The sequence below is a fragment of the Oryctolagus cuniculus genome, chromosome 1 (genome assembly GCF_051225735.1).
Source record: "Oryctolagus cuniculus isolate XC-2025 breed Fujian yellow rabbit chromosome 1, ASM5122573v1, whole genome shotgun sequence".
NCBI lineage: Eukaryota > Metazoa > Chordata > Mammalia > Lagomorpha > Leporidae > Oryctolagus > Oryctolagus cuniculus.
In genome coordinates this window covers 204,073,219-204,099,720 of record NC_142867.1, presented here as the reverse complement: position 1 = coordinate 204,099,720, position 26,502 = coordinate 204,073,219, and the positions used below count along the sequence as shown (strand labels likewise).

The 26,502-nt window shown below is 39.0% G+C and overlaps 1 protein-coding gene across 7 annotated transcripts in view; it reads right to left on the bottom strand.

The window, feature by feature from the left end:
• The window catches only part of INVS (inversin), a 178,813-nt gene that overhangs the window by 72,872 nt on the left and 79,439 nt on the right, over positions 1 to 26,502 (bottom strand). For 6 of the 7 annotated variants that reach the window (XR_016211159.1, XR_016211161.1, XM_002708147.6 and 3 more), the window contains 2 exons: positions 8,444 to 8,617; positions 2,756 to 2,923 (listed from right to left, as the gene is read on the bottom strand). Coding sequence is in view for 5 of the 7 variants with exons in the window: in XM_002708147.6 (XP_002708193.3) it covers positions 2,756 to 2,923; positions 8,444 to 8,617 (342 nt within the window). In the remaining 2 variants the exon portion in view is untranslated. Of the gene's footprint in view, positions 1 to 2,755; positions 2,924 to 8,443; positions 8,618 to 26,502 lie in introns of those variants that run through there. The other variant, XM_017349251.4, reaches the window with a different exon arrangement.

Sequence of the window (26,502 nt, the reverse complement as noted above, 5' to 3'; positions counted from 1 at the left end):
GAAAGGGATGGAATACTTCCAAACTCCTTCTATGAGGCCAGAATCATCTTAATTCCTAAACCAGAAAAAGATACAACAGAAAAAGAGAACTATAGATAATGTCCCTGATGAACATAGATGAAAAAACCCTCAACAAAATACTAGCCAATTGAATCCAACAACACATCAGAAAGATCATTCACCCAGACCAAGTGGGATTTATCACTGGCATGCAGGGATGGTTCAACACATGCAAAACAATAAATGTGATACATTACATTAACAAACTGAAGAATAAAAACCATATGATTATCTCTCTGCTGTGGCCCAGGAAGGCAGTGGAGGATGGCCCAAGTGCTTGGGCCCTGCACCCGCACAGGAGACCAGGAGGAAGCTCCTGGCTTCAGATCAGCACAGCGCGCTGGCCATAGCGGCCATTTGAGGGGTGAGCCAATGGAAGGAAGACCTTTCTGTCTCTCTCTCTCTCTCTCTCTCTCTCACTGTCTTAACTCTGCCTGTCAAAATAAAAAAAAAAACAACATATGATTATCTCAAGAAATGTAGAGAAAGCATTTAATAAAATATAAATTCCTTTCATGATAAAAACCTTAAGCAAATTGGGTATATAAGGAACAACACAATAAAGCAATTTATGACAAACCCACAGTCCACATCATATTGAATGAGGAAAAGCTGGAAGCATTTCCTCTAATATCTGGAACCAGACAATGATGCCCGCCCTCATTGTTACTATTCAGTGTAGTTCTGGAAGTTTTATCCACAGCCTTTAGACAAGAAAAAGAAATCAAAGGAATACAAATGGGGAAGGAGGAAGTCAAATTATCTCTGTTTGCTGATATGATCCTATACATAAGAGAACCAAAAAGTTCAATAAGTGATTAATGGGACTCAGAGTTAAGCAAAATCGCAGGCTACAAACATCAACACACAAAAATCTATAGCCTTTGTACATATAAACAATGCCCATGGCTGAGAAAGAACTTGTGAGATCAGTACCATTCACAATAGCTACAAAAAAATTAAATCACTTGGGATAAATTTAATCAAGGTTGTGAAGGATCTCTACAATGAAAATTACAACCTTAAGAAAAGAAATGGAAGACACAAAAAATTGAAAGATCTTCCATGTTCATTGTTTGGAAGAATTAATATCATCAAAATGTCCATACTACCCAAAGCAATTTACAGATGCTATGTGATACCAATCAAAATGTCAAAGACGTTCCTCTCAGATCTAGAAAAATATGACCCTAAAATTCTTATGGAATCAAAAGAGACCCTAAATAGCTAAAGCAATCCTAAATAAAAAAAAAAGCTAGAGGTATCCCAATAGTTAATTTCAGGATACATTACAGGACAGTTACAATCAGAACAGGCTAGCTTTGGCACTAGAATAGACACATTGATCAATGGAACAGACTAAAGACCCCAGAAATTAATCCATGCATCTATAACCAACTAATCTGTGACAAATCACTCTATGTACAAAGGACAGTCTCTTCAACAAATGGTGTAGAGAATATTGGATCTCTGCATGCAGAAGTATGAAACAAGACTCCTACCTTACACCCTATGCAAAAATCTACTCACAATGGATCAGGGATCTAAATCTAAAACCTGAAACCATCAAATTACTAGAGGAAAACATAAGGGAAACACTGCAAGACATTGGCACAGGCAAAGACTTCTCAAATAAGGCTCCAGAGCATAGACAATAAAGGCAAAAATAGACAAATGGGATTATGTCAAGCTAAGAAGCTTATGCACAGCAAAGGAAATATTTAACATAGAGAAAAGGTAACTGATAGAATGGGAGAAGTTATTTCTAAACTATACATCTGTTAAAGGATTAATATCCAGAATATATAATGAGCTCAAGAAAATCAGTAACAACAAAATAAGCAATCAGTTAAGAAATGGGCTAAGGATATGAATAGGCATTGTTCAAAGGATGAAATACAAATGGCCAACAGACACATGAAAAGAGGTTCAATATCACTAGCCATCAGGGAAATGCAAATAAAAACCACAATGAGGTTTCACTTCATCCCAGTTAGAATGGCTATCATCTGGCCAGTGCTGTGGCTCACTTGGCTAATCCTCCGCCTGCGGTGCCGGAACCCCGGGTTCTAGCCCCAGTTGGAGCGCCGGATTCTGTCCCAGTTGCTCCTATTCCAGTCCAGCTCTCTGCTGTGGTCTGGGAGGGCAGTGGAGGAGGCCCAAGTGCTTGGGCCCTGCACCCGCATGAGAGACCAGGGGGAAGCACCTGGCTCCTGGCTTCAGATTGGTGCAGTGCGCTGGCCACAGCAGCCATTTGTGGGGTGACCTTTCTCTCTGTCTCTCTCTCTCTCTCTCACTGTCTAACTCTGCCTGTCAAAAAAAATTGTAATGTTCCTTTTTTATAAATTAAAAAATTAAAACAATAAAATAAATGAATCTCTGAAAAACAAAAACAAAGTAAGGGGATGATAAATACAGAAATTTGGAAATGTAGTCAATAGGGGATGGCAATGAGCATGGCATCTGGGGAACAAATGCATTCAGAAACTAGAATACAGGAAATTTCTATGGGATCTTAAATGGTGGTTATTAAAATGTTCTAGTTCTTGTGGAATGGGTTCACATGTTTGGTGTTATTGTTTTGCTTCATAATTTGCTTGTATGTCACTTATATGCTTCTGTACCTAATGGATATTTCATAACAAAAATTTCTCTAATAAAGGCCATTGAGGGCTGGCAGCACTATTCTACTCACCAGAATGCATCTGACAGTATGAACAGCACTTGGATCTTTATGGTTGGCTGCCCAGTGAAGTGGGATCTTGCCTTCAACATCAGGAATTCCAATGTTGGAATCATGTTTGATGAGCAGCTTCACATGCTCAGGGTTATTGTAGTAGGCACTCCAATGCAGAGCTGTTTGCTGCAAAATAACAACAATGAGCTTTTCCCAAGCTGCTACTGTGTAAAAGGCACTATTCTAAGATATATATATATATATACATACATACATATATATACATATACACGTATATATATATATATACATTTATACTTTGCTTTAATAAAAACTTTTAATAAATATAAATTTCAAAAGCAGAATTTTTGGATTATAGCAGCTCTTCCAAAAAAAACCACCCTCCCACTCCCAAACCATCCCACCTCCTCCTCCCTTTCCCATCCCATTCTTCATTAAGATTCATTTTTAATTATCTTTATATACAAAAGATCAACTCTATACTAAGTAAAGTTTTCAAAAGTTTCTGTACCCACACAGACAAAGTATAAAGTATTGTTTGAAGACTAGTTTTACCGTTAATTTTCATAGTACAACACTTTAAGGACAGAGGTCCTACATGGGGAGAAAGTGCACAGTGACTCCTGTTGTTGATTTAACAATTGACACTCTTATTCATGACGTCAGTGATTATTCGAAGCTCTTGTCATGAGCTGCCGAGGCTATGGAAGTCTCTTGAGTTCACAAACTCCCACCTCATTTAGACAAGGCCATAATCAAAGTGGAAGTTGTCTCCTCCCTTCAGAGAAAGGTACCTCCTTCTTTGATAGCCCCTTCTTTCCACCGGGATCTCACTCACAGAGATCTTTCATTTAGGTCATTTTTTGCCACAGTGTCTTGGCTTTCCATGTCTGAAATACTCTCATGAGCTTTTTAGCCCTACCAAATGTCTTAAGAGCTGATTCTGAGGCCAGAGTGCTGCTTAGGGTATTTGCCATTCTATGAGTCTTCTGCATATCCTGCTTTCCACGTTGGACTGTTCTCCCCTCTTTAATTCTATCAATTATTATTAGCAGACACTGTTCTTATTTATGTGATCCCTTTGACACTTAATCCTATCTTTATGATTAGTTAGAGTGTGCTGAACTGTATATCTCCTCCCTCTCTTATTCCCAAAGAGTTCTATAATGTTTATCTCATGTAGTCATCATGACATCTCTGGCAGATAATTATTTACTTTATTATGCATGTAATTGATGAGGAAACTAAACACAGGAAGACAAATAATTTGCTTAAGGACATGAAGGTGGAAAGTGTCTGGACTAAGGTTATCCCTAACAGAATGACTTCAGAATCTGACCTCTACATCATGCGAGCCATTTAATTCATTAGTTACTACAATAACACAGAAGACAGAAAACTGGCTCAATAATTTACAGCTAATTATTCAATGAGGTAATGATGATCTTGATTTTGCCTATCTGGTTATCACCAAGTCCCTCAATAATTTTATAGAATTTTTTGAGTATTAATATCTATCACAAAGAATATCAAGGCAGGGGCTGGCGCTGTGTCGTAGAGGGCTAAGCCTCCACCTGTGGTGCTGGAATCCCATATGTGCGCTGGTTCATGTCCTGGCTTCTCCTCTTCTGATCCAGCTCTCTGCTGTGGCCTGGGAAAGCAGTGGAGGATGCCCCCCCTGCACCCATGTAGGAGACCTAGAGGAGGCTCCTGCCTCCTAACTTTGGATTGGCTCAGCCCTGGCCATTGTGGCCACCTGGGGAGTGAACCAGTGGATGGAAGACCTTTCTCTCTGTCTCTCCCTCTCACTGTCTGTAACTCTACCTCTCAAGTAAATAAATTAAATCTAAAAAAAAAAAAAAAAATATCAAGACATTGGGGATTCATGGATCTGGAATCCATTCATTCTAACAAAAGATAAATTTAAATTGACTAATTTATAAGGTCAATTGTTAGCATTGTTAGCTTTAGCTACTGGTGAAATATTATATTTCAAAAATATGTGCATATAGGAGTACTTGGTTTATTTTAGATAAAAATTAAAATATTAATCTTGATCTTAGTGAAATTGATTTAAAATCTCTTCTGACATTCTCATTAAGATACCTCTGTAAGACTGATTTTCTAGGGTCGGCATTGTAGTGCAGTGGGTAAAGCTGCCACCTGTGACACTGGCATCTCATATGAACACTAACGTGCCTACAAAAGCAGTGGAAGATGGCTCAAGTGCTTGGGCACCTGCACCATGTGGGAGATCTGGAAGAGGCTTCTGACTCTTGGCTTCAGCCTCGCCCAGCTCTGGCCATTGTGGCCATACTGGGGAGTGAACATGTGGGTAGAAGTTTTATCTCTCTTTCTCTCTCTCTCTCTCTCTCTCTCTCTCTCTGTGTATGTGTGTGTGTGCGTGTGTGTGTGTGTAACTCTGACTTTCAAAGAAACAAATAAATCTTAAAAAAAAAGAGACTAGTTTTCCTACTGGGAGAATTATTGTGGAAAACAAGACTGCTTACATATACATTATCTTTTGTGTAGCACTGTTATCAATCCAATTTAGAATTAAGTAATTTAACAAGCAGGAACCAAACTCATCTGTCAGATTAAACACTTTAAAAATTGATATATGTGGTATCCATTCAAACTGTACTTACAGGCCTTTAATAATGAAGAATCACTATTTAACTCATTACTGTTGTTTAATAACAACTACAGAACAAAAAGTCCTAAATATTTTAGCTACAATTGCATAAAACCATATTTTATATAAAAAAAGTTCCTATAATTTCTTCCTTTTCCTAGGTTATGTTTGTTCTGATTATATTTACTGAAAAGTAATATTATATCTGCTGAACATAATAGTAAAAAGTTTGGGCATTTGGGGGTGGTATTTTGTTCACTTAGAATGCCTACATCCTATTTTGGAGTACCTAGAGTTCAAGCCTTGGCTCTGCTCCCTGTTCATGCTTCCATTTAAAGCACACCCTGGGAGGCAGCAGTGATGGCTCAAATAGTTGGGTCCCTGCCACTTAAGGGGGAGATATGGAGTCACTTCTAGGCTCTTGACTTTGCCCAGGCCCAGCCTCAGCCCTGGCTTTGTGGATATCTGGGGAGTGAACCAGTGAATGGAAGAACTTTCTCAACCTGTCTTTGTCTCTCTGCCTTTCACATAAGTTTTTTTTAAAAAGTTTCGGCTTGTCTTTTCCACATTTTTATTTTTTATTTTTCTAGTAACTGTTTTTATTGTGGTAAACTAGATATAACATAAATATAAATTTTAATTGTATTTAGGTGTACAATTCAGTGGCATTATGTATGTTGTTATACAACCATCACCACAATCCATCTCCAAAATTTTTTCATCTTTCCAAGCTGAAACTCAATAGCAATTTGATGATAATTACCTGTTCTCACCTGCCTCCAGCTCCTAGCAATCATCATTATAATTCTGATATCAATGAATTTGACAATACTAAGTACCTCCTGAGAGGAATCATGCTTGTGCTTTCATGTCTGACTTATTTCATTTGGCATAATGTTTCTCCAAAGTTTATTCATGCTTAGCATATGTCAGAATCTCATTCCTTTTAATGACTGAATTGTGAGGTAGGCATGGTGATGCAGTGGTTAAGATGCTGCTTCGGATGCCCACATCCCATATCAGAGTACAAGTTCAAGTCCCAGCTACTCTGTTTCCAATCTTGCTCTCTGCTAATGAAACTAGGAAGCAGCAAATAACGGGTCCAAGTACTTGAGTCCCTACCACCCATGTGGGCGACCTGCATGGAATTCCTGGCTCCTTACTTGGGCTATGCCCAGTTCCAACTTTTGCAGTCATTTGGAGAGGGAACCAGAAGATGGAAGATTTCCTTATCTGTCTCCCTTTCTTTGTTACTCTGCCATTCAATTAAACAAATAAATCCTAGAAAAAAGCTGAATTGTATTCCATTAGGTTGACAGACAGATATCCACAGACAGATACACAGACTTGTAATTACCACATTTTGGTTTTAATGTATATTATAAAATGATTGATCTGTGAAAGGAAATTTAAAAAATCCTTTAACACAGATAGTTTGAGTCACTCTTTAGGCTGTAGTATTGCTGTTTCTCTGTGCCTGCTTTTAGACTATGCAGATCTGTTTTCCTTCTGTCTGTTTAGATAACCTCCCATCCCTGTTCAACAATGGATGAAAACACAGACACTATAAGACATCAGAAAGTTCCCAGAGCATTTTAGGCAAGACATTATAAATCCCAAGACATCTATAGTTTCTTAAGTGATTACTGGGTCTTTGTGTATTGTTAAAGTGCTTTTTTTCAGTGAAATATTAGTGCTACAAATGCCATGAATTAATATACAGTAGTTGTTATTTTTAGATTTTTTAAAAATATTTTTTTTTTTTTACTTGAAAGAGTTACACAGAGAGAGGAGAGGCGGGGCGGCGGGGGGGGGGGGTGGTCTTCCATCTGCTGGCTCACTCCCCAATTGGCCGCAACAGCCAGAACTGCACCAATCTGAAGACAGGAGCCAGGAGCTTCCTCTAGAACTCCCACGTGGGTGCAGGGGCCAAGGACCTGCGTCATCTTCTACTGCTTTCCCAGGCCATAGCAGAGAGCTGGATCGGAAGTGGAGCAGCCAGATCTCGATATGGGATGCCGGCATTGCAGGACAGGGCATTAACCGCTGCACCACAGTGCTGGCCCCAATATACAGTAGTTGTAAAGTTAAAGCTGATCTCAAAGCTCTGGGTAACACCTAAACAGAATCTGAAAACTACATAAAGAACACTATAAAGTGAAAGAACTACTCAAGTAAGTTTTGTGGATGTAATCCTAAGAGTCTTAATAGGATTTAATAAGATTCTATGACTAAGTACCTGGTGAAAAGGAGAGAAATATTGCTTCTTACTAACTAAAGAGCACATTTTTTCCTAAAAGGAATGATTAAGGTATCAATGAAAACAATGACCAGTGTGTACAGTATGTTAAAATTCAAGAGAAGGAAAAATAACAAATCCTAGCAACAAATGCCAGGGCAAATTTTAGTCCTGAAATAAAACTGATAATTATTTCATAGCTAACATTTATCGAGAGCATACCACACATTGGGCATTGTGCTATCTAATTTAAATGTCTTATTTTATCTTCAATAATTCCATATCCTTTTCTCATGTATGATAATATTGAGGCATAGAGAGGGAATTTGCCCAAAGATGAAGAACAAGTGAGCACTGCCTTCTGGGTTGAAATCCAAGAGGTCTAACGGCAAACCCCAGGCTTCTGAATCACTTATGCACTTACGACACTGTTCTGGGCACTGGCCACCATTATCAACTACCAGATCTAACTACCATGATCATCTACTAAATATTGGATTTTGGAGTTAGACAGCCCTGGGTTTGAATTCTAGGCCTGCCATTTGGATTTTGGGCTAAATTTTAATCTCCCTGAGCGTCAGTTTTTCCATTTGTAAAAAAGAGATGATACTACTTACCATACACTGTTGTTAGAAGGTAAAATGATGGAACTTAAGCAGAATACTTTCTTGGGATGTATAGAGACTTGGAATTGTTCCACTATGTATTTGGGTGATGACTTAGGACTTCTTCCTTGAGGTTTTAGTTTCACATCATTAAGAAAGTATTTGCTTTCTGCTCTTATTTGTCTGCAACTTTGACAAACCATTACCTTGTTTTTATCCTGGGTATCCACCTCTCCTGGTGCCATAAACTTCAGCAGAAGTGCCAAACACTTAGGGCTCTTGTGTCGGGTGGTCAAGTGCAAAGGAGTCATCTCTTCTAGATCCTTTTGCATCCAGTTTGCTCTGCGTGTAAGTAAGAGTTTCATGAAACGATAATTTCCCTAAATACAAAAACAAGACACAATAAGAAGAAAGTTACTTTGGGGCCCCATGATTTTTAATTAGAATATTTTTAAGTATTTTAATTATTGTTCTAGATTAATAACATTCAGAGAAGTTGATATAAGAAAAAATATTTGTAATTCCATTACATGAAGATATCATTTGTTTTTTTTTTTTTTCCATTTTCCTCCTAATAGTTTTTCACATGAATATAATCCACAGTGTCTGATCAAAATTTTGTTGGGCTAAGGCAACATGTTGCATTTTACTGGTCTATTGTTAGTTATCTAGATGTTTCTAATGTATTTCTTTTTCGACAGTTAATTTTTCCATGAGAATAAATGTTCAGGAACCAAATTGTTGAGTCAAAGGAGTTTACATGTTTTATGGTTTCTGGTGTATTTTCCAGACTGTTATCTAAGCAGCAGCAGTGTGTGGGTGTATTAGTTTCAGCACATTCTGACCAAAATGATAGCTATTATTTACATCCAAAGTATAATACACTTGTGACATAAACAGATGTTAAACCCTGATATAAGAACGAAGAAACTTAGATTCAAAGAGGTTTGACTCGTGGTCCTCTGGTTATTAAGGAGGGAGCAGTTAGTTTTCTTGAAGAGGGTTATTTATAGGCACAATTGAAATGGAAACAGCTGACTCAAACTCTGGGTACTAGATTTATTTGGTCACCCAAATGCCAACCCAGAAGTCACTGTTGGCCCATCCACTTGCAGGCCATACTTTACATGTTAGTTAAATCTTCAAATTTCTTAGAATCAATTCACTAGGAGAAAAATGCTCAAGGACTACAGCAATATAATGCTGTGGATCCAGGCCAACCAGTAGGGGATCTTGAAACAAAATTATCTAAATACAGTTCTTTTGAGCTCTCTTCTGAGACCTAGTTCCTTAACTCTAACTCTGGTTGTAGGCTTCTGTAGGATTAGTACCACAGATATTTCAAGGTTAACATGACCAAACAATATTGCATGATCAAGTTCTCTGTTCATGCTTATTTCTTTCTCCCAATTCAAAGCACAGTGTTGCTATCTGTCCTTTTCATGTTCTGATACCCTCTTTATCCTTAACCTTGTTGGAGGTGGAGGTTTTTAGTAAAAAAATGCATTGATGTTCTATTATGAGGGGCTATCAATATTAGGAAGACATTTGTTAATGAAGCAGATGACACACTGTGTAGAATGTGAGGTTCTATGGCTAAGGGGACCAGCCAGAGCAACAGTGAAATGCAGAAGGATGAATGAGACTAGCCCTTTGCTCACTGGAGCCAAGATATGATTAACTCAGCCCATGGCTGGGGCAGAGCTAAGAGGAGACAAGAAAGATGCAGTCTAGGAAAGAGGGGTCCATGAGACTGTTTACAGTAGATAAGAAGACTTGGAATTGCCTGAAAGGTAACTAACTCAGCTCAATGATTTCTTCTCAGAAAAGCTTTCCTTGACAACTCTAAGTAGAAGTTATTCTGATATTCTTTATTCTAATAACTTTTCATTTCCTTCATAGTACTTATCTCACTTTATAGTTACACATATATTTAGTTGTTTCCTTTTACTGAAATATCCCTTACAAAAAAAAAAAAAAAAAAACTCCACAAAGAAAGAGACCATGTTTTGTTGAGTTGTGCTCAGCATAGCTCTTAGCACAAAGTAAGTGATGACTATGTAAGTAAGGAGAAATGAAATATCTTCCAGAAGCTTTTGTTTTCATGTAAAAATTCTAACTCTAACTCACAGTTGCTATATTAGATCATAACAGTTAAAACTCTTAATTCTTGAGGCGAGCACTTGATTTGGTGATTAAGACACCACCTGGGATGCCCACATCCCATATCAAAGTGCCTGGGTTCAAGCCCTGGATCCACTCTTCATTCCAGTTTCCTGCTAATGTGCACCTGGGAGGTAGAGGGTGATGGCTCTAGTAGTTTGGCCCTATTACCCACGTATAGAGAACATGGATTGAGTCCCTGGCTCCTTGGCATTTGTGGAGTGAACCAGTGGATGGGAGCTCTCGTTCTGTCTCTGACTCTTTGCTTTTAAAAAAAAACAAAAACAAAAACAATCTTAATTCTCAAACAGCTGTTAGTTGGTTATTCTTTTTCATGTTTAATTTATCTGAGCTTTATTAATAGTGTTATCTCATCTGAGACATCATTTATCTAGACTTCCCATTTCATTCAATGCCAGCTTTTGAGAAAGAAGGTGCTAACATTTCCTCAAGAGGGCACCCTGCTCTAAATTTTTTGCCATATTTTCTTTGAAAAATAAAAAGTGTACCTAGGAAAAGCAAATCTATGTCATACTTCACACCAAAAAAAAAAAATAAAGCCTGGCCTTTCTGAGCATAACATTTCAAATATTAAAGAATAATTCATCATGACCTTTTAAAGACATTCAGACAATCATTTTGATTGTGAAATTAGAGGAAAAAGGAAGGAGAGGAAGCCAGTATATGTTGGGGGGAGGGTAACTACTGAGTTTCAGACAAAGTGTGTGGCATATTTACATTTTATGTTATTGTGGGGGCTCTACCTACACTTGGTACATTTCGGTAATATTTACTCATTTATTCTTTCAACATATATTCATTGGGCCTAGTTATAAAGCAAATAATAATATGATATTTGCATTTCACTTTACTTATTACAATGGTCTTTGACATAGATGTCATCCTAGCTCCTCACAAAAGTCTTGTGGAAATTTTTCTTTTTAATTGAGGAAGAGGGAGAGAGAGAGAGAGAGAGAGAAGGAGGAGGAGAGAGAGAGAGAGAATCTTACTTGCTGGTTTACTCCTGAACTGGGTGCCAAGGGATGCAATCTAAGTCTCCTACATGAGAGGCAAGAACCCCCTTACTTGAACCATCACTGCTGCTTCCCAGGGTCTGCACTGGCAGGAAGCTGGAGTCCAGACTTGAAGCCAATTAATGAACCCAGGCAACCTGATATGAGATTATGGGATGTAGGCATCCCAACTAGTATCTTAACCTCCAGGCCAAATGCCCATCCTGGAAAACTTCATTTAAAAAGTTTTTACTTACTGTCTTTATTTGAGAAGGAGAGAGATAGACAGAGAAAGAGAGCTCTAGTTCATTCTCCCAAATGCCCACAACAGCCAGGGATGGGCAAGACTGAAGTCTGGAATCAAGAACTCAGTCTGGATCTCTCATATGGAAGGCAGGGACCCAGCTACTTGAATCATTATCTGCTGCCTCCCAGGGTATGCATTATCAGGAAGCTGTAATTGGGAACAAAGCTGATATTTGAAGACAGGTACTCTGTATGGGATGTGGGCATTCCAATCATTATCTTCATTGCTAGGCCAATGTCTGTCCCTACCCTGAAAAATTTTAATAGAGTAAATAAAGTATCCTCTGTACACACATTTCTTCATCTGTCAAAAGGGATAACAATAACACCTGAAATTATATATATAAAATGAGATAGATAAATATATAAAGTACTTAGAAGAATGCACAAAGCAAATGCTAAGTATTTGCCTATATTATCAAGAACAGTTTTCTAGTGTGGTGGAAGCTATAAAACACAGATGGTCAGGTAGAACCTAGAATGGCCCATGACAGAGGGAATGTTGATATAAAGATTTGACTGTAATGCATGTAGTTCAGCCTGTAATTTTGGAAAGAACCAAGATTAGGGGTAGGTAAAAGTACAAATAGGATGCTATAAATTATGGTTTTTCTGATTTCTTCCCATTGCCTACTGTTTCATAGTATACTATACATAGATAATGATATAAATACAACAAAGCATACTCAATAGGAATTTGGCTGGTACCCTGAGGATGCATCAGCTGCACGGTCAGGACAGCTTCTCTTTTTTTTTTATTTAATAACTGTGAATTTACAAAGTGCAACTTATGTATTGTTGTGGCTCCCCCTGCCAACCTCCCTCCCTCCCACAGTCCTCCCCTCTCCCACTCCCTCTCCCATCCCGCCCTTCATCGAGCTTCATTTTCAATTACCTTCATATACAGAAGATCAACTTAGTATATACTAAGCAAGGATTTCAACAGGCTGCACTCACACAACTGCTCAAGGTATAGGGTATTGTTCGACTTGTAGTGTTGTTTTTAAGTTTCATAGTAAAACACATTAAGGACAGAGATCCTACGTGGGGAACATGTAACCAGTGACTCCCGTTGTTGATTTAACAATTGGCACTCTTATCCATGACGTCAGCAATCACCAGAGCTGTCTAGGCTATGGAAGCCCCTTGAGTTCACCAACTCTGAACTTGTTTAGTCAAGGCCATATCACAGTGGAGGTTCCTGCCTCCCTTCGGAGAAAGGCGCCTCCCTCCTTGATGGCCAGTTCCTTCTGGCCAGCTTCTCCTATTCCAAAGGATACAGACCTATCAGAGATTATCTGAGAAGGCCAAGGCTAGAAACAATATAATTAATGCATTTGGACTAAAGCCAACTTCCTCTGTCTTCTGAACAAGCATCTATTCAACACCTACTTATGCAAATTCAATTTCTGAGTATAAGCAGAAGGGCAGAGAACTTTAAGAGCTAAAATCAAGAGCTTATTTCCAGTGTCACTGGAAAAGAAGGAACTTCTAGTTTGAGGCAGCAACCTATATTCTGAAAACCCTTTGAAGGATGTATGACTTGGGAACCCATATTTCAGGCTACTTTGCTTCCCATAAAGGCCTCTCAACAAAGAAACAAACAAAATGTCCAAACAGGGACAGGGGTTGTGGTGCAGGAGTTAAGACACAGCTTGGGATCCCACATTTGATATCAGAGTGCAAGTTAAAGTCCTGGCTACTCTGCTTCCAATCCAGCTTCCTGAAGATGTGCCTGGGAAGCAGCGAATGATGGTCCAAGTACTTGGATTCCTGCCTCCCACATGGGAGGCCTGGACAGAGTTCTGGGATACTGGTTTCTGCCTGGCACAATCATGGCTATTACGGGTATTTGGAGAGTAAACCAGCAGATGGAAGACCTCTCTGTCTCTCCCTCCCTCTCTGTAACTCTACTTTTCAAATAAATAAATAAACTTTCAAAATGTCTACTTATGTCATCAATAACTCTTGAAATGAGTATTTCTTTAGCTTTCAGGCGTATTCTTACAATGCAATGCTTTCAGGAGGGTTCAGAAGTTAACCATTTAGTATGATTTTTTAGGGCTACACAGGAACTGACCCTGACATAAGCCCGTTTTGGGATCTTTGTAATTTTTGACTGTGTAGAAAATGATACAAGAGTGAAGGAGGTAATAGATCAAAAGAGTATACATTCTTAAGAAAGTTCTTGGAGCCAGTGCTGGGGTGTAGTAGGTAAAGCCATCACCTGCAGTGCTGGAATCCCATATGGACACCGGTTCAAGTCCCGGCTGCTCCACTTCCAATCCAGCTCTCTGCTATGGTCTGGGAAAGCAGTAGTAGATGGCCCAAATCCTTGGGCCCCTGCACCCACATGGAAGACCTGGAAGAAGCTCCTGGCTCCTAGCTTTGGATCGGTGCAGCTCTGGCAGTTGGGGCCATTTGGGGAGTGAACAAGTGAATGGAAGACTTTCACTCTCTCCCCCAACCTCATTCTTGCTCTGCCTCTGCCTCTCTGTAACTCTGCCTTTCAAATAAATAAATAAATCTTTACAAAAAAAAAAAAAAAAAGAAATTTCTCATGGTTAGGTGAGCAGAAGTAGGAGAAATGAAGTTATAGGAAAGTCCTGATTGAGTCGCTAAAAGAACATTACTCTGATATGATAAGGTCCATTATGCCTCTGAAATGTAAAAACATTTCCAAATATCTCTGAAACAATGAATCAAATGTTTTTGTTAGGTATTCATAAGTTTTACATTAATATTCCTGCAACTATTGACACTAAGAGCTTCTTTTGTCAGTCACATAATGATTATGATGCATGGATTTCTCCCCAGTAACCAAGAGGAATCTGATCTCTGAATAAGTGAAAGAGAAAGAAGGCCTCTGGGAGAGTAGCACGCAAAAGAAATCTGGGAAAAAAATCAGCCCCAAATGCAGTTTAACCTTAGTTTGTCCATTTTTTTCCTCTCTTTTTAAAACAGATCTATTTATTTGAAAGTGGGTGTAGGGGAGGGAAGGAGAGAGAAAGAGAGAGAGAGAGAGAAAGAGTTGAAGAGGATGCTCTCTCATTTACTGGTTCACTCCCCAAATAACCTCGACAGGGCTGGGCCAGGCAAAAGACAGGAGCTAGGAACTCCATCTGGGTCTTCCATGTGGGTGGCAGGAGCCCAAGTACTTGGGCCATCTTTTGCTTCCTTCCCAGGCACATTAGTGGAAAACTGGATTGGAAGCATAGAGCAGCTGGGACTTGAACCAGTGCTTCAATTATGGAATTCTGGCATCATAAGATGTGGCTTAAGCTGCTGTACCACAGTGCTGGCTCCTGTCTGTCCAATTTTCTTAAGATGAACTCCTTTTTTAGAAAAGGAAATATTCTTGGACTGGCATTATGGTTGCTGCTTGCGATGCTGGCATCCTACATGGGCTCTGCTTCTGATCTAGCTCCCCACTAATGGCCTAGGAAAATAGTGGAAGATGGCATAAGCACTTGGGCTTCTGTTACCAAAAGTGGGAGACCTGGAAGAAGTTCCTGGCTCCTGGCTTTGGATAAGCCCAACTCCAGCTATTGTGGGCATTTGGGGAGTGAACCAGCAGATGGAAGATCTCTGTATCTCCCTCTCTCTAACTTTGCCTTTCAAATAATTAATTAACAAAAAGAAATAAAACATAACAGATGTGGCAGGAGCTCCCTTTGTGTACCCAGTTCCATTACCTTCTCTTCCTTTTGGGAGATTACTATCCTAAATTGGGTGTTTACTATTCCAGTGAATGTTTTTTTTATATTTTTATATCATTTAAATATATATATGTATATCCAAAATTTACATAACATTGTTTTACATGTCTTCAGTGTACATATAAATAGTCCCTGTGAATCACTTGCAATAGTTCTGAGATTTATCCAAGTTGCTTTGGTTCATACATTTTCACTGGAATAAGTACTGTGTCATATGAAAATAACGTATTTGTTTTTCTCTAGAGGAACATTTAACATGTTTCTCATTGTTACTATTACAAACAGTATTATAATGAATTTTCTTATACACATCTCCCAGTAAGTGGACAAGTATTTCTGAAACTTCCAGGTTGAAAAGGCTCTCTAAAGTAGCTACACCAGAGCCAGTGCTGTGATGTAGCAAGTAAAGCTGCCCCTGCAGTGCCAGTATCCCATACAGGCACAGGTTCAAGCCCCGGTTGCTCCACTTCCGATCCAGCTTTCTGATATGGCCTGGGAATCGCTAAAGGCCTTGGGCCCCTGCACTTGCATGGGCAATCTGGAAGAAGCTCCTGGCTCCTAGCTTCGGATCGGCTCAGCTCCGGCCATTTGGGGAGTGAACCAGCAGATAGAAGTCTCTCTCTGTCTCTCTCTCTCTCTCTGCCTCTCTGTAACTCTTTCAAGTAAAATAAATTAAAAAAAAAAAAAAGCTAATCCAATTTGCATTCCTCTCAGTAACCTATGAGAATTCCTGTTTCTCCAGATTTTGTTTTTTTTTTTTTAAGAATTTATTTATTTTTATTTATTTATTTATTTTTAATTTTATTTATTTGAAAGACAGAGTTACAGAGAGAAGTAGAGACAGAAGAGAGGTCTTCTATCTGCTGGTTCACTCCCCAGATGGCCATAATGGCCAGAACTGCACCGATCCAAGGCCAGGAGCCAGCAGCCTCTTCCGGGTCTCCCAAGCAGGTGCAGGGGCCCAAGGACTTGGGCCATCTTCTACTGGTTTCCCAGGTCATAGCAGAGAGCTGGATTGGAAGAGGAGCAGCCAGATCTCGAACCGGCACCCATATGGGATGCCAGCGCTTCAGGCTAGGGCTTTAACCAGTTGCGCCACAGTGCTGGCCCCTCTCCACATCTTTTCCACACTTGATTTTGTCAGACTTGCTAACTTTTGCCAATTTAATGGGTATATAGTTGTGCTTTATCATTGACTTACACTTCATTTAACTAATTAAGATGGATCATTTAAAAATATTTCCTGGCTAGTTGTTTCTTCTGTAAATAGCTTTTCTGGAGGCTGGCACTATGATATAGTGGGTAAAACTGCCACCTATAGTGCTGGAATCACATTTGGGTGCCAGTTTGAGTCCTGGCTGCTCCACTTCCATTCCAGCTCTCTGCTATGGCCCGGGAAACCAGTAGAAGATGGCCCAAGCCCTTGGGCCCCTTCACCTGCATGGGAAGAATCTTCTGGCTCCTGGCTTGGGATCAGCCCAGCTCCAGCCATTGTGGCCATTTGGGGAGTGTATCAGTGGATGGAAGACCTCTCTCTCTGCCGCTGCCTCTCTGTAACTCTGCCTTTCAAATATATATATAAATCTTTAAAAAAATAGCCTTTCTGAACCTGATTTGTCTTTTTCTTACTTTTTTAGAGGAGTTGTTTACATATTCTGGGTACTAATTCTTGATTGGTTTTGCAAATATCTTTTCTCTTTGTGTGGCTTGTTTTGTTAATTTGTTTATACTCTTATACTAGGAAGGAATTCATAATCTGAATAGTAACACTGTTACTTTTATTTGTCTTAGATGTCTTCATTTATTTTGGAATTTTTGACTACAGTTTCATTTCAGAGAGAAGATTGTTTGGTGTTTTTTTTTTGTTTGTTTGTTTGTTTGCTTTGCTTTTTTTTTCTTTGCTCTTATACTTACAGCCACTTATATCTAGCTCCTAGTCCATTTTAAGAACCTGGTCTCACAATGATCTCTTGCAGCCCTGTGTTCAGTGACATACGGAAGATTATAGTTATTGTCACTGAGCTGGTAGGCAGATTCTTGGCCCCGAGGTTTGGACTTTACCCTGCTCCTGCCACTTCTCTAAACAAATAGCTTCCTCTAAAATCATATTCTATATTAAGGCAAAGACTATCCAAAACTTCTAAGTATTTTCTTGGTTTCAGTACAAATACTCATACTTTAAGTCATTCAGTAGACAGGAAGGGGGTATCTTTCTAAACCAGATGTATCTGAAATCATATTGTAGGAGATTGCTATCTTTTCCTGGTAATTACCTCTATCATTAACTTCTAAGCAATTGGTCATGCATCTGTAAAATATTCAAGCATCCCCACCTCTACATTTTATTCCCCAGAATGGCTACCTTATTGTCCATATCTGCCTCTTCTTCAGCTGAAACAATTACTGTAACAGACTTCAATGCCTAAGATTTGGCTCATTATGCGTTTTCTCTGCTGGAATACCAAACATCTGGAGGCCAGATGTTTTCCCAAAACCAATACTTTGGGATCTATATGTTTCCAAATTAATCTCTTTGCATTCTTGTTTTCTTTGGGTCTCCAGGGCTTATATCTACTCTCATTGTTGCTGGCAGTAAAACAATATAAATAAAATTGTTCACTATATATACAAATGTTCAGTATATATATTTTTGTTTGCCTAAATGTTTGTGTATAATTTTCTCAAAAATATTGTATTTATAATAGCACAAAGAAAATGTAGACATTCTGTCATATTTCTTTTTAAATCCTAACATATCATATACTAAAATACATAAATTTAAAATTGAAATAATAGAAACCTGATTTTTTATTAACCCTAATGATATCTCTATAATTATATATTTATAAACTCTGCAGGCATTTACTGCATTAATTTTCTATAGAAAGCTTTTATTTAATAAATATAAATTTCATAAGTACAACTTTTGGATACTGCATTAATTTTTTTTTAGATTTAAAAGTATTTATTAGAATCAAGGACTTCCAGCCAGAGCAGCATGGAGGGGGACATCCAAGGGGGGGGGGACTGGTGGCAGTTGGCTTTAAGTACAATTTCCAGGAGGAGAAAAATAATAAAAATAAACTTTACAGTACAATTAGACTGGCATTCAGTTACCAGGTGGGGACAAAAACCATCAAAAGGCCTGATTTACACTTCTCCATCTTGTCTGGCCTGCTAAGGGTGGGGTAGATTACTTGTTTTCACAATAAGCTGCGAGCTCTGGAGGAGCTTCCTTGCTATTCTCATGGTAAATTTGGAGATTCTAAAGGAAGGAGGGCAGCCTGTTAGATAAAAGTTTTGGGGAAGGAAGCAAATATTTTACACCCCAAATTCCATTGAGATCCCCTGACTATCTATTAACCCATCTGACTCCTCACACTCCCTCCTCCTGGAGATGGAAGCCCTAACTTCTGTTAGTGGGAACTGGGCAGATGATAGCTGTGGCTGCTTCATGTTGAAAAGGGGCGTCTTTGGGAAGGGGAGTCAAGGCATGGTTGCAGAAGGAGGTGGCTTCTCAGTAGGAACTGCATTAATTTTTAAAAAGAATCCCTGTCCTTAGAAAGTATTGAGGTCACAAATACAGGTGATCACATTAAATCAAATTTTTATGTAGTGGTTGCAGACACAAATGGTTTTGGGGAAAGCCACAACAGTGTTGGGAGAGACATTCTGCCATAGGCCTTGAATGTCCTTGCATGTACTTACTGGAGCACACCAAATATGCAGAGCCTTGATTACTCTTTACTGGAGCCATTTCTTGGAGTTGGGTTTCGTAGCAAGCAATCTTGAGGGGTAAATTAATGGCACCCACTGGAACAGACAGCAGGTTTGCTAGCTCTTGCTAAAACCTGGAGATTCGCCAATTCCAGCATTCCTCAGACATCATGAACAGCCACTGTATGCTGTGTCCATTTGGGTCTTCAGCATTGCACCATGGTTTATGGAGACAAGGGACACTGAAGTAAACATGCAGGTGCTCATGCTACTGGGTAAGCCACCCATAGCAAAACTTTTAAAAAAAATCTCTGATGGAGTCTGGTGGCTTCTATCAGCATCTGTAGCTAACTTGTTACCTTGTAAATAGGATAAAAATAATTTGTAAAATTGACAAGACAGGAAAAGAGGATGGAATGCTGACAGAAACATAGTTTTCTTAAAGAGAAAAGGACAAAGGCCCTGCAGGCCCACCATCAGAAACCCCCAGTTCCAGGGATGAGAAGACTTCCTGATATTATACCCAACTGGTAGGCAAGGTTGAAAGGGCAGTTAAGGAACCCCACTATCCCATCTGTTAATGAGTCTGAATGGTGAGAGGTAGAATTAAAGCAAGTTCCACAGATTAGGCTTTGGTCTTTGCTTACCTTCCTCTGGACAGGCAGAGAAAGAGATGGTAGCATGATGATGGGACAGCCAACTGAAAGGCCGTGTGGTTGTGGCACCAAACCAATGAAACTCCAAAGCATAGATAAATGACAGAGTGAGTAATCACAATGTTGCTGTTCAATATAGAACTTTGGGTGAACTGAAAGCATGAGAAGCTTACCTGATTGAGACATAAATTAACAACTGCTCAAAAAAGGGAAGTTAATAAAAAAAAAAAAAAAAAAAACTCATGCCTAACAGTATAGAACACATATTGGTAAAAGGCAGTTCTATAGGCTAAAGATTTGTGTTCCCCAAAAATCCTATATTGAGATTCTAACTGCCAATGTGATGGATTAGGAGATGAGAGTCCTTGGGAACTGTTTAGGTGATAGAGCCCTCATGAATGGGATTAGTGCTCTTGAGACCTCAGAGAGCTCTCTTTCTCCTTTCTGCCATGTGAGGACGCAGCAAAAAGATAGCATCTAGTGTGTCCTCACCAGTCACCAAATCCACTGGTGCATCCATCTTGACCCCCCCAACACCAAGAACTGTGAGGAATAAATGTTTGTGACTCCAGCCTCCCAGCCTATGGCTTTTTCTTATAGTAGCCTGAGAAGAAATAATGAAGAATCTAAGAAGGAAATGACAAGACGATTTATGTGTTTAGAAAATACTCTCGTTTAGAAAATACACTGATTTGAGGAGGAAAAATCAAATGCAAGGGGAATACTCAAGGGGTTATTACAATGATCCAGAATAGAAATGTTGAGGGATAACTGGAAATAAGAGACAAAGTAGTAACACAATAAGAGTATTCCTGAAAGAGTATAAGATGGAAAGTGGTGCCAACAACCAAGAAAGGAAAACTAGGGTTTGGGATGAAGATTTTTTTTTTTTTAGTTCTCTCTCCTTTCCAACACGTGGAATTTGAAGCATCTAAGGAGAATCTGTGAAGAGATGTCTAGCAAAAAAAAAGGGGTGGGGGATAGGAGCTGGTGCTGTGGTGCAGCAGGTTTAAGCCACGGCCTGCAGCGCTGGCATCCCATATGAGTGCTGGCTTGAGTCCTGGCTGCTCCACTTCCAATCCAGCTCTCTGCTGTGGCCTGGGAAAGCAGTACAAGATGGTCCAAGTCCTTGGACCCCTGCACCCACATGGGAGACCCAGAAGAATCTCCTGGCTCCTGGCTTCAGATCAGCTCAGCTCTGGCCACTGTGGTCATTTGGGGAGTTAACCAGTGGAATGGAAGACCTCTCTCTCTCTTTCTATGGCTCTACCTCTCTCTGTATCTCTGTCTTTCAAATAAATAAAATAAACCTTAAAAAAAGGATAGATAAGAATCTGAGGATTGGAAGAGATGGATACATTCAAGTTTCGGGTTGATGGGTCATTTATTAATAGTTGCCTCAACTGTTTTCTCCAAAGACAATAGTTTTCTAGCATAAAGTACATACACTGAAAATATGAACCTCTATGTCATATTTGAAATATAAATATGATTCTAATGTTCACATAAATGGCTCATTACAGTCAATCCTATCTAGCTAGTATTGTTCTTTTACCTATACCATGGGATATCAATACCATAACAATCAGAGAGTACAAATGCTTGCATGCTTAGATAATGTCCTTGTCTCAATTGATTTAGGTGTCTGGTTATATACTAGTTTCTTAATCTTTAAAGTGAATTTTTATAAGAAAGCAAATGGCTATAAAAGTAAAATTATTGAAAGATATGAATTCATTGAGCTATGGAAATGAAATTAAATCTGCATTTCTTTTCCCAGTAACACACTCTCTCTTTCCTTAACCTTCTGATTGCTAAGTCTAACTACTGTATTTTATAACTGAAATTTCTAATTATTCAACTATGATGGTAACTGCACCACTAACCTGCCATCTTAAGCATAATCACCAAAAATAGTTTTAAAGTTATTTGACAATTCTCTAAGCAAAGGCTAAGAATGGCGCTTCAAAGACAGAATTTGAGCTTGATTTGCTATTTTCCAAGTTTAAGATGTTCATCCATCTGGCAGAGCAGCTAGACAATACATCAGCCAAGAACATCTCTCTGGCTTGAAACAGATTCTGGCTCTCCAAGAGGATTTGACTGAAGGAAAGGCAACATCTTTAGTTGCTCTGTGGCTGAACTCTTCTAATATTTCTTCCCAATGCCTCCTCCAAGCCTTGGCTCCTCCCACTAACTTGGCTTCCACAGGAATAGACAGAGCTATCAAGTGGCACACAGTCAAACAGCAGAAGAAAAAAAGAATATGTTACTGTAAAAAAAAAAAAAAAAGAAAGCAAAAAAAAAAAAAAAAAACCAGAAAAAGAAAAAAGGCCTTTTCTATAAGAGGAAACTATGGAATGGTATTCTTGATTTGGAAGCTTCTCTCTCTCTGCCTCTCCTCTCTCTGTGTAACTCTGACTTTCAAACAAATAAATAAATCTTTAGGAAAAAAAAGAGTGAGGCTTTAAGTGGGCACAGCCATTGGGAATGATTATAAAATGTATTTTGTGTCTCATAGTTGATATTATATTTATTGGACATTTCTTTTGTCTTCAAACAGTATTTCTCAAGCTTTAGCATTCATCAGGGTCATCTGGAGGCCCTGAGAACACAAATTACTGAGGTCCTCCACCGAGCTTCTCATTCGCTATATCTGATGTGGGGCCCAAGAATCTGCATGTCCAACAAGCTTCTGGGATGTGCTGCAGCTGCTAGTTTAGCAGTCCACACTTTCAGCACAGGGATTTAAACAAAGAACTGGATCTAGGAGTTCTAAACCTCCTGGAACTTTCCCATCTCAGATCAATGAAATCAGAATGTATGATTATGGAATTATTATTTCTTAAATACTTGGCAGGCGATTAAAAATACAATCAGGATTGATTGCCCTACTTCAATCATTCATTCAGCATTCAATAGTTATCTGTATCAGACACTCTGCTAAGGGTTGTGGAAACTGAAAATAATTAAAATACAGATGTATGTTCACACAAAAGGGGTGTAAAAACATACCACAGAGACAGACTTTCAGTCCTTTGTGGAGGGGAGGCAGGTTTTGATCAGGAAGAGCTTCATAAAGGAGGTAGCAGTTGAATAGGACCTTGACCTGGAATCACCAATACTTTTAACAGCCCTCTATGTCTCCATCTCGTTTCTATTCGCTATTTCTTTGAAATGGTCTATGATGTGATTTATTCTGAATTTTATGTGAAGTTTAATACAAAAACAGCTTCAAGTCTCACTCTCCTTCTAATCAGTTTGTCCCCATAGGCTCCTCCTATACAGATATTCTGAAGCCAACATTAGTAAGCTGTATACAAATACATCAAGTCTCTTATATCTGCATTATTACATGGGGCAATAATTCCCACACTATGCCTCACTTTGGTCATAGCAGATAGTGAGACTATTTGCATACGTTGTTCACTATTGTAACACAATGAGATCAGTTCTAAAGAGGTCAGGACAGAGAGCAGTAAGAACTCGAAGAGGGGTTCACCTAACCCAGCCTTGAGATGTGGTAAAGGCTTCCTGGAGAAAACAGTGCCTGAATTGTATCTTAAAGGTTATGGATAATTAGATCAGCTTAAAGCAGGAAAGAGGCTGCATGTGCAAGGGAACTGTGTGTGGAAGATGAGGAAGAGGTGACTAGGATAAAAGCATTAAATAATTAGAATGCTGGAAGATCAAATAGAATGCAGGACACAGGAAGCCAAAAAAGTAAGCCAGAAATCCATGGTTAAGGGTGCCAAGAAAATCAGGCTTCTGAAGCATTACTGAAGGATTTAAGGCAGTGACACAAGAGAGCTCTCAGCCCATCACCTTCACCTCCAAAGGCAAGTCACTGAATTTCTCCTAGCCAGTCTCTTCCCACATGAAAAACAGGAGGTTGGATCATGATCTAAATCTCACCCAGTTTACTGTTCTTTGTATGATTTTAAGAGACAGAAATCTATTCTTTACAGCTACTGCAAAAATAAATGTTTTTAAATTTAACTACCTCTACATAATTTTTAATAATTTTTATTTTCCTTAGCCAAAGGGTAATAGTTTTTTAGTCTCTTTCTTTTTTCCAGATACAAATAACTCAATTTCCTAGTATATGGAAATTTAAACTTCCATGGATCCAGAAATGTTCCCCCATGGGGAGTTAGGACGGTTTAATTAAAGGAGAATGGATTGTAGAATCAGTCAGATATGGCACTTCATTGGCTGTGTTAACTGTGAGCATGCTGGTTCTCAAAGTCTCAGATTTACCGTTGGTCAAAAAGACGATAAATTAGTGACCAGTTCATATAATGTGCTAAATACATATTGGGTTCTTTTTCAGATACTACTAAGGCTTTCCTCTCATCATAAAGTAGTCTTTGCAAATGAAATGTTTTTCATTTGACTGTGTTTCAGATAAAGAAAAATAAGTAATCATTTATTCCTAATGTTCTCATTAGTTTATGTCCATTAAAATCTGTCTGGTCTGTTCTTACTGACTCTGACCATCCCTCTGAGTGACATCGCAAATACAGTCAAATGCACCTCTTGGCTCCTCTGAAGCAGCCTAAGTTTTGTGGTAGCCCCCATCTTTAGCTTTCCAACAATGAACCTTATTTTTATTGATCCTAACATGCAGTTTAAAAAAATCAATTCATCTACTCTGCTAAGATGTGTGCCTTTGGGGGAACTGTTTCAAACAACTGATTGAATCCATCTGTTGCCTTCTCTATTTCAGTTCCAAACTAGGATGGGATTTCTTCAACAGTGGGAAAGACAAATGTACAAAAAATTCAATTAAACTCAGAAGCCTTTAATGAACCTCATTCAGGCTATGTATGCATTAAAGGTTTTAATTAAATGCTGAGCATACTGAGTAATCTGACTTGGCAACTATCACCTATTTTCAAAAATGGTAGCCTAAGTTTTCACAGAGGTGATGCTTGAATTCAAACCTCTATCTTCTAGCCTCAAGTTCAGTCATCTTTAGAAAATTACATCATAACCTATTTCCACCCAAAAATCAACCCTTGAACTCTGTATTGCTCTTATTTGTTTGTTAGAATTCAAGACCTTTCTAAACTTAAAGAGGTAAGAAGAAAGATTGCAGATCAAAGATTATTTTAGATTTGCCTATTTGTAGTTTATCTTGAGGTAGATGTCCCGTTTGTTACAGTGATACTTTAATTCACATTACACATACTACAATTCTTAAACCAATATTTTAGTATTTTCTCCAAGTCCTTTGTGAATCAGTTGGAAATAAACAAATATAAACTTTACTTTAAATAAAAAAAAAAAAACCTGTTTATTTGAGAAGCAGAAACAGTTAGAAAGCTCCTGTCTACCAGTCCATTCTCCAAATGCTTGCAATGGCCCCTTGCTATAGCTGGAGCCAGGTACTCAAACCAGGTTTCCCAGATGAGTGGCAAGAACCCAATTAAGCCAGCGCCGTGGCTCACTAGGCTAATCCTCCAACTTGCGGCGCCAGCACACCGGGTTCTAGTCCCGGTCGGGGCACCGGATTCTGTCCCGGTTGCTCCTCTTCCAGGCCAGCTCTCTGCTGTGGCCAGGGAGTGCAGTGGAGGATGGCCCAAGTCCTTGGGCCCTGCACCCCATGGGAGACCAGGAAAAGCACCTGGCTCCTGGCTTCGGATCAGCGCGGTGCGCCAGTCGCAGCGCGCCGGCTGCGGCGGCCATTGGAGCGTGAACCAACGGCAAAGGAAGACCTTTCTCTCTGTCCTCTCTCTCTCTCTCTCACTGTCCACTCTGCCTGTCAAAAAAAAAAAAAAAAACAAAAAACGAACGAACCCAATTAGTTGGGCCATCACTGCTGCCTCCCATAGTCTGCATCAGCTAGAAGCTTGAGTTAGAAGCAGAGCTGGGCACTGAACCCAGGCACTATTGTAAAATTGGGAAACTGAAGCAAAAAAATCACCTATAATTTCATTACCCTAAAGCTAACACAAGCTCTGCTAGCATTTCTGTGCATTCTTTTTTAACTTTTTTGTTTAATATGAGAAATGATTTGTATCAGACTATCTAATTTTATATCTAAAATAGGCAGTGATTTTTAAAATAACCTGCTATTTGACAACCATTATAATAGCAACTGATTCAGGTGGAAGTGGCCAAAGAATGCTAACACTTATGGGTTACAATTTGAAGAGAATCAATACATTTTCACTGTTTCAAAGTAGCCCCACAAGATATTATAAATTACAAAAATAAAAATACTTATGCTATGGTGTGGAGCAACCTGGCGGATGCCACTTCATGCAAGAGAAAAAGTAGCATCACTGTTAGAGGGAAAAATGGTATCACATGCTTGCTGATACAATGTACTAAGAATACACTACTACTACTGTGGTATTCTTGACAGAAGTGCATAATGTGAGTCTGAATATGAGAAAACATTAGGCAGACTTAAAAGGAAGGTTATTCTAAGACTTAATTGGCGTGTACCCCTGAAAAATGCGAAGCTCTTCACTGTCTTTCAAATACCAAACACACCGAGGCTGAGGGATATTACAAATTAACGAAGTCAAAAAAAGGCACAAACGTTGAGTGTAATACTTGATCCTAGAGTTTGTTTTGTGTAGATGATGTTATTGGGATAAGTGGCCAAATCTAAATAATGTGTGTGAATTACATAATAGCGTTTATGTTAATTGAATGATTTTGATAATTGAACTATGGT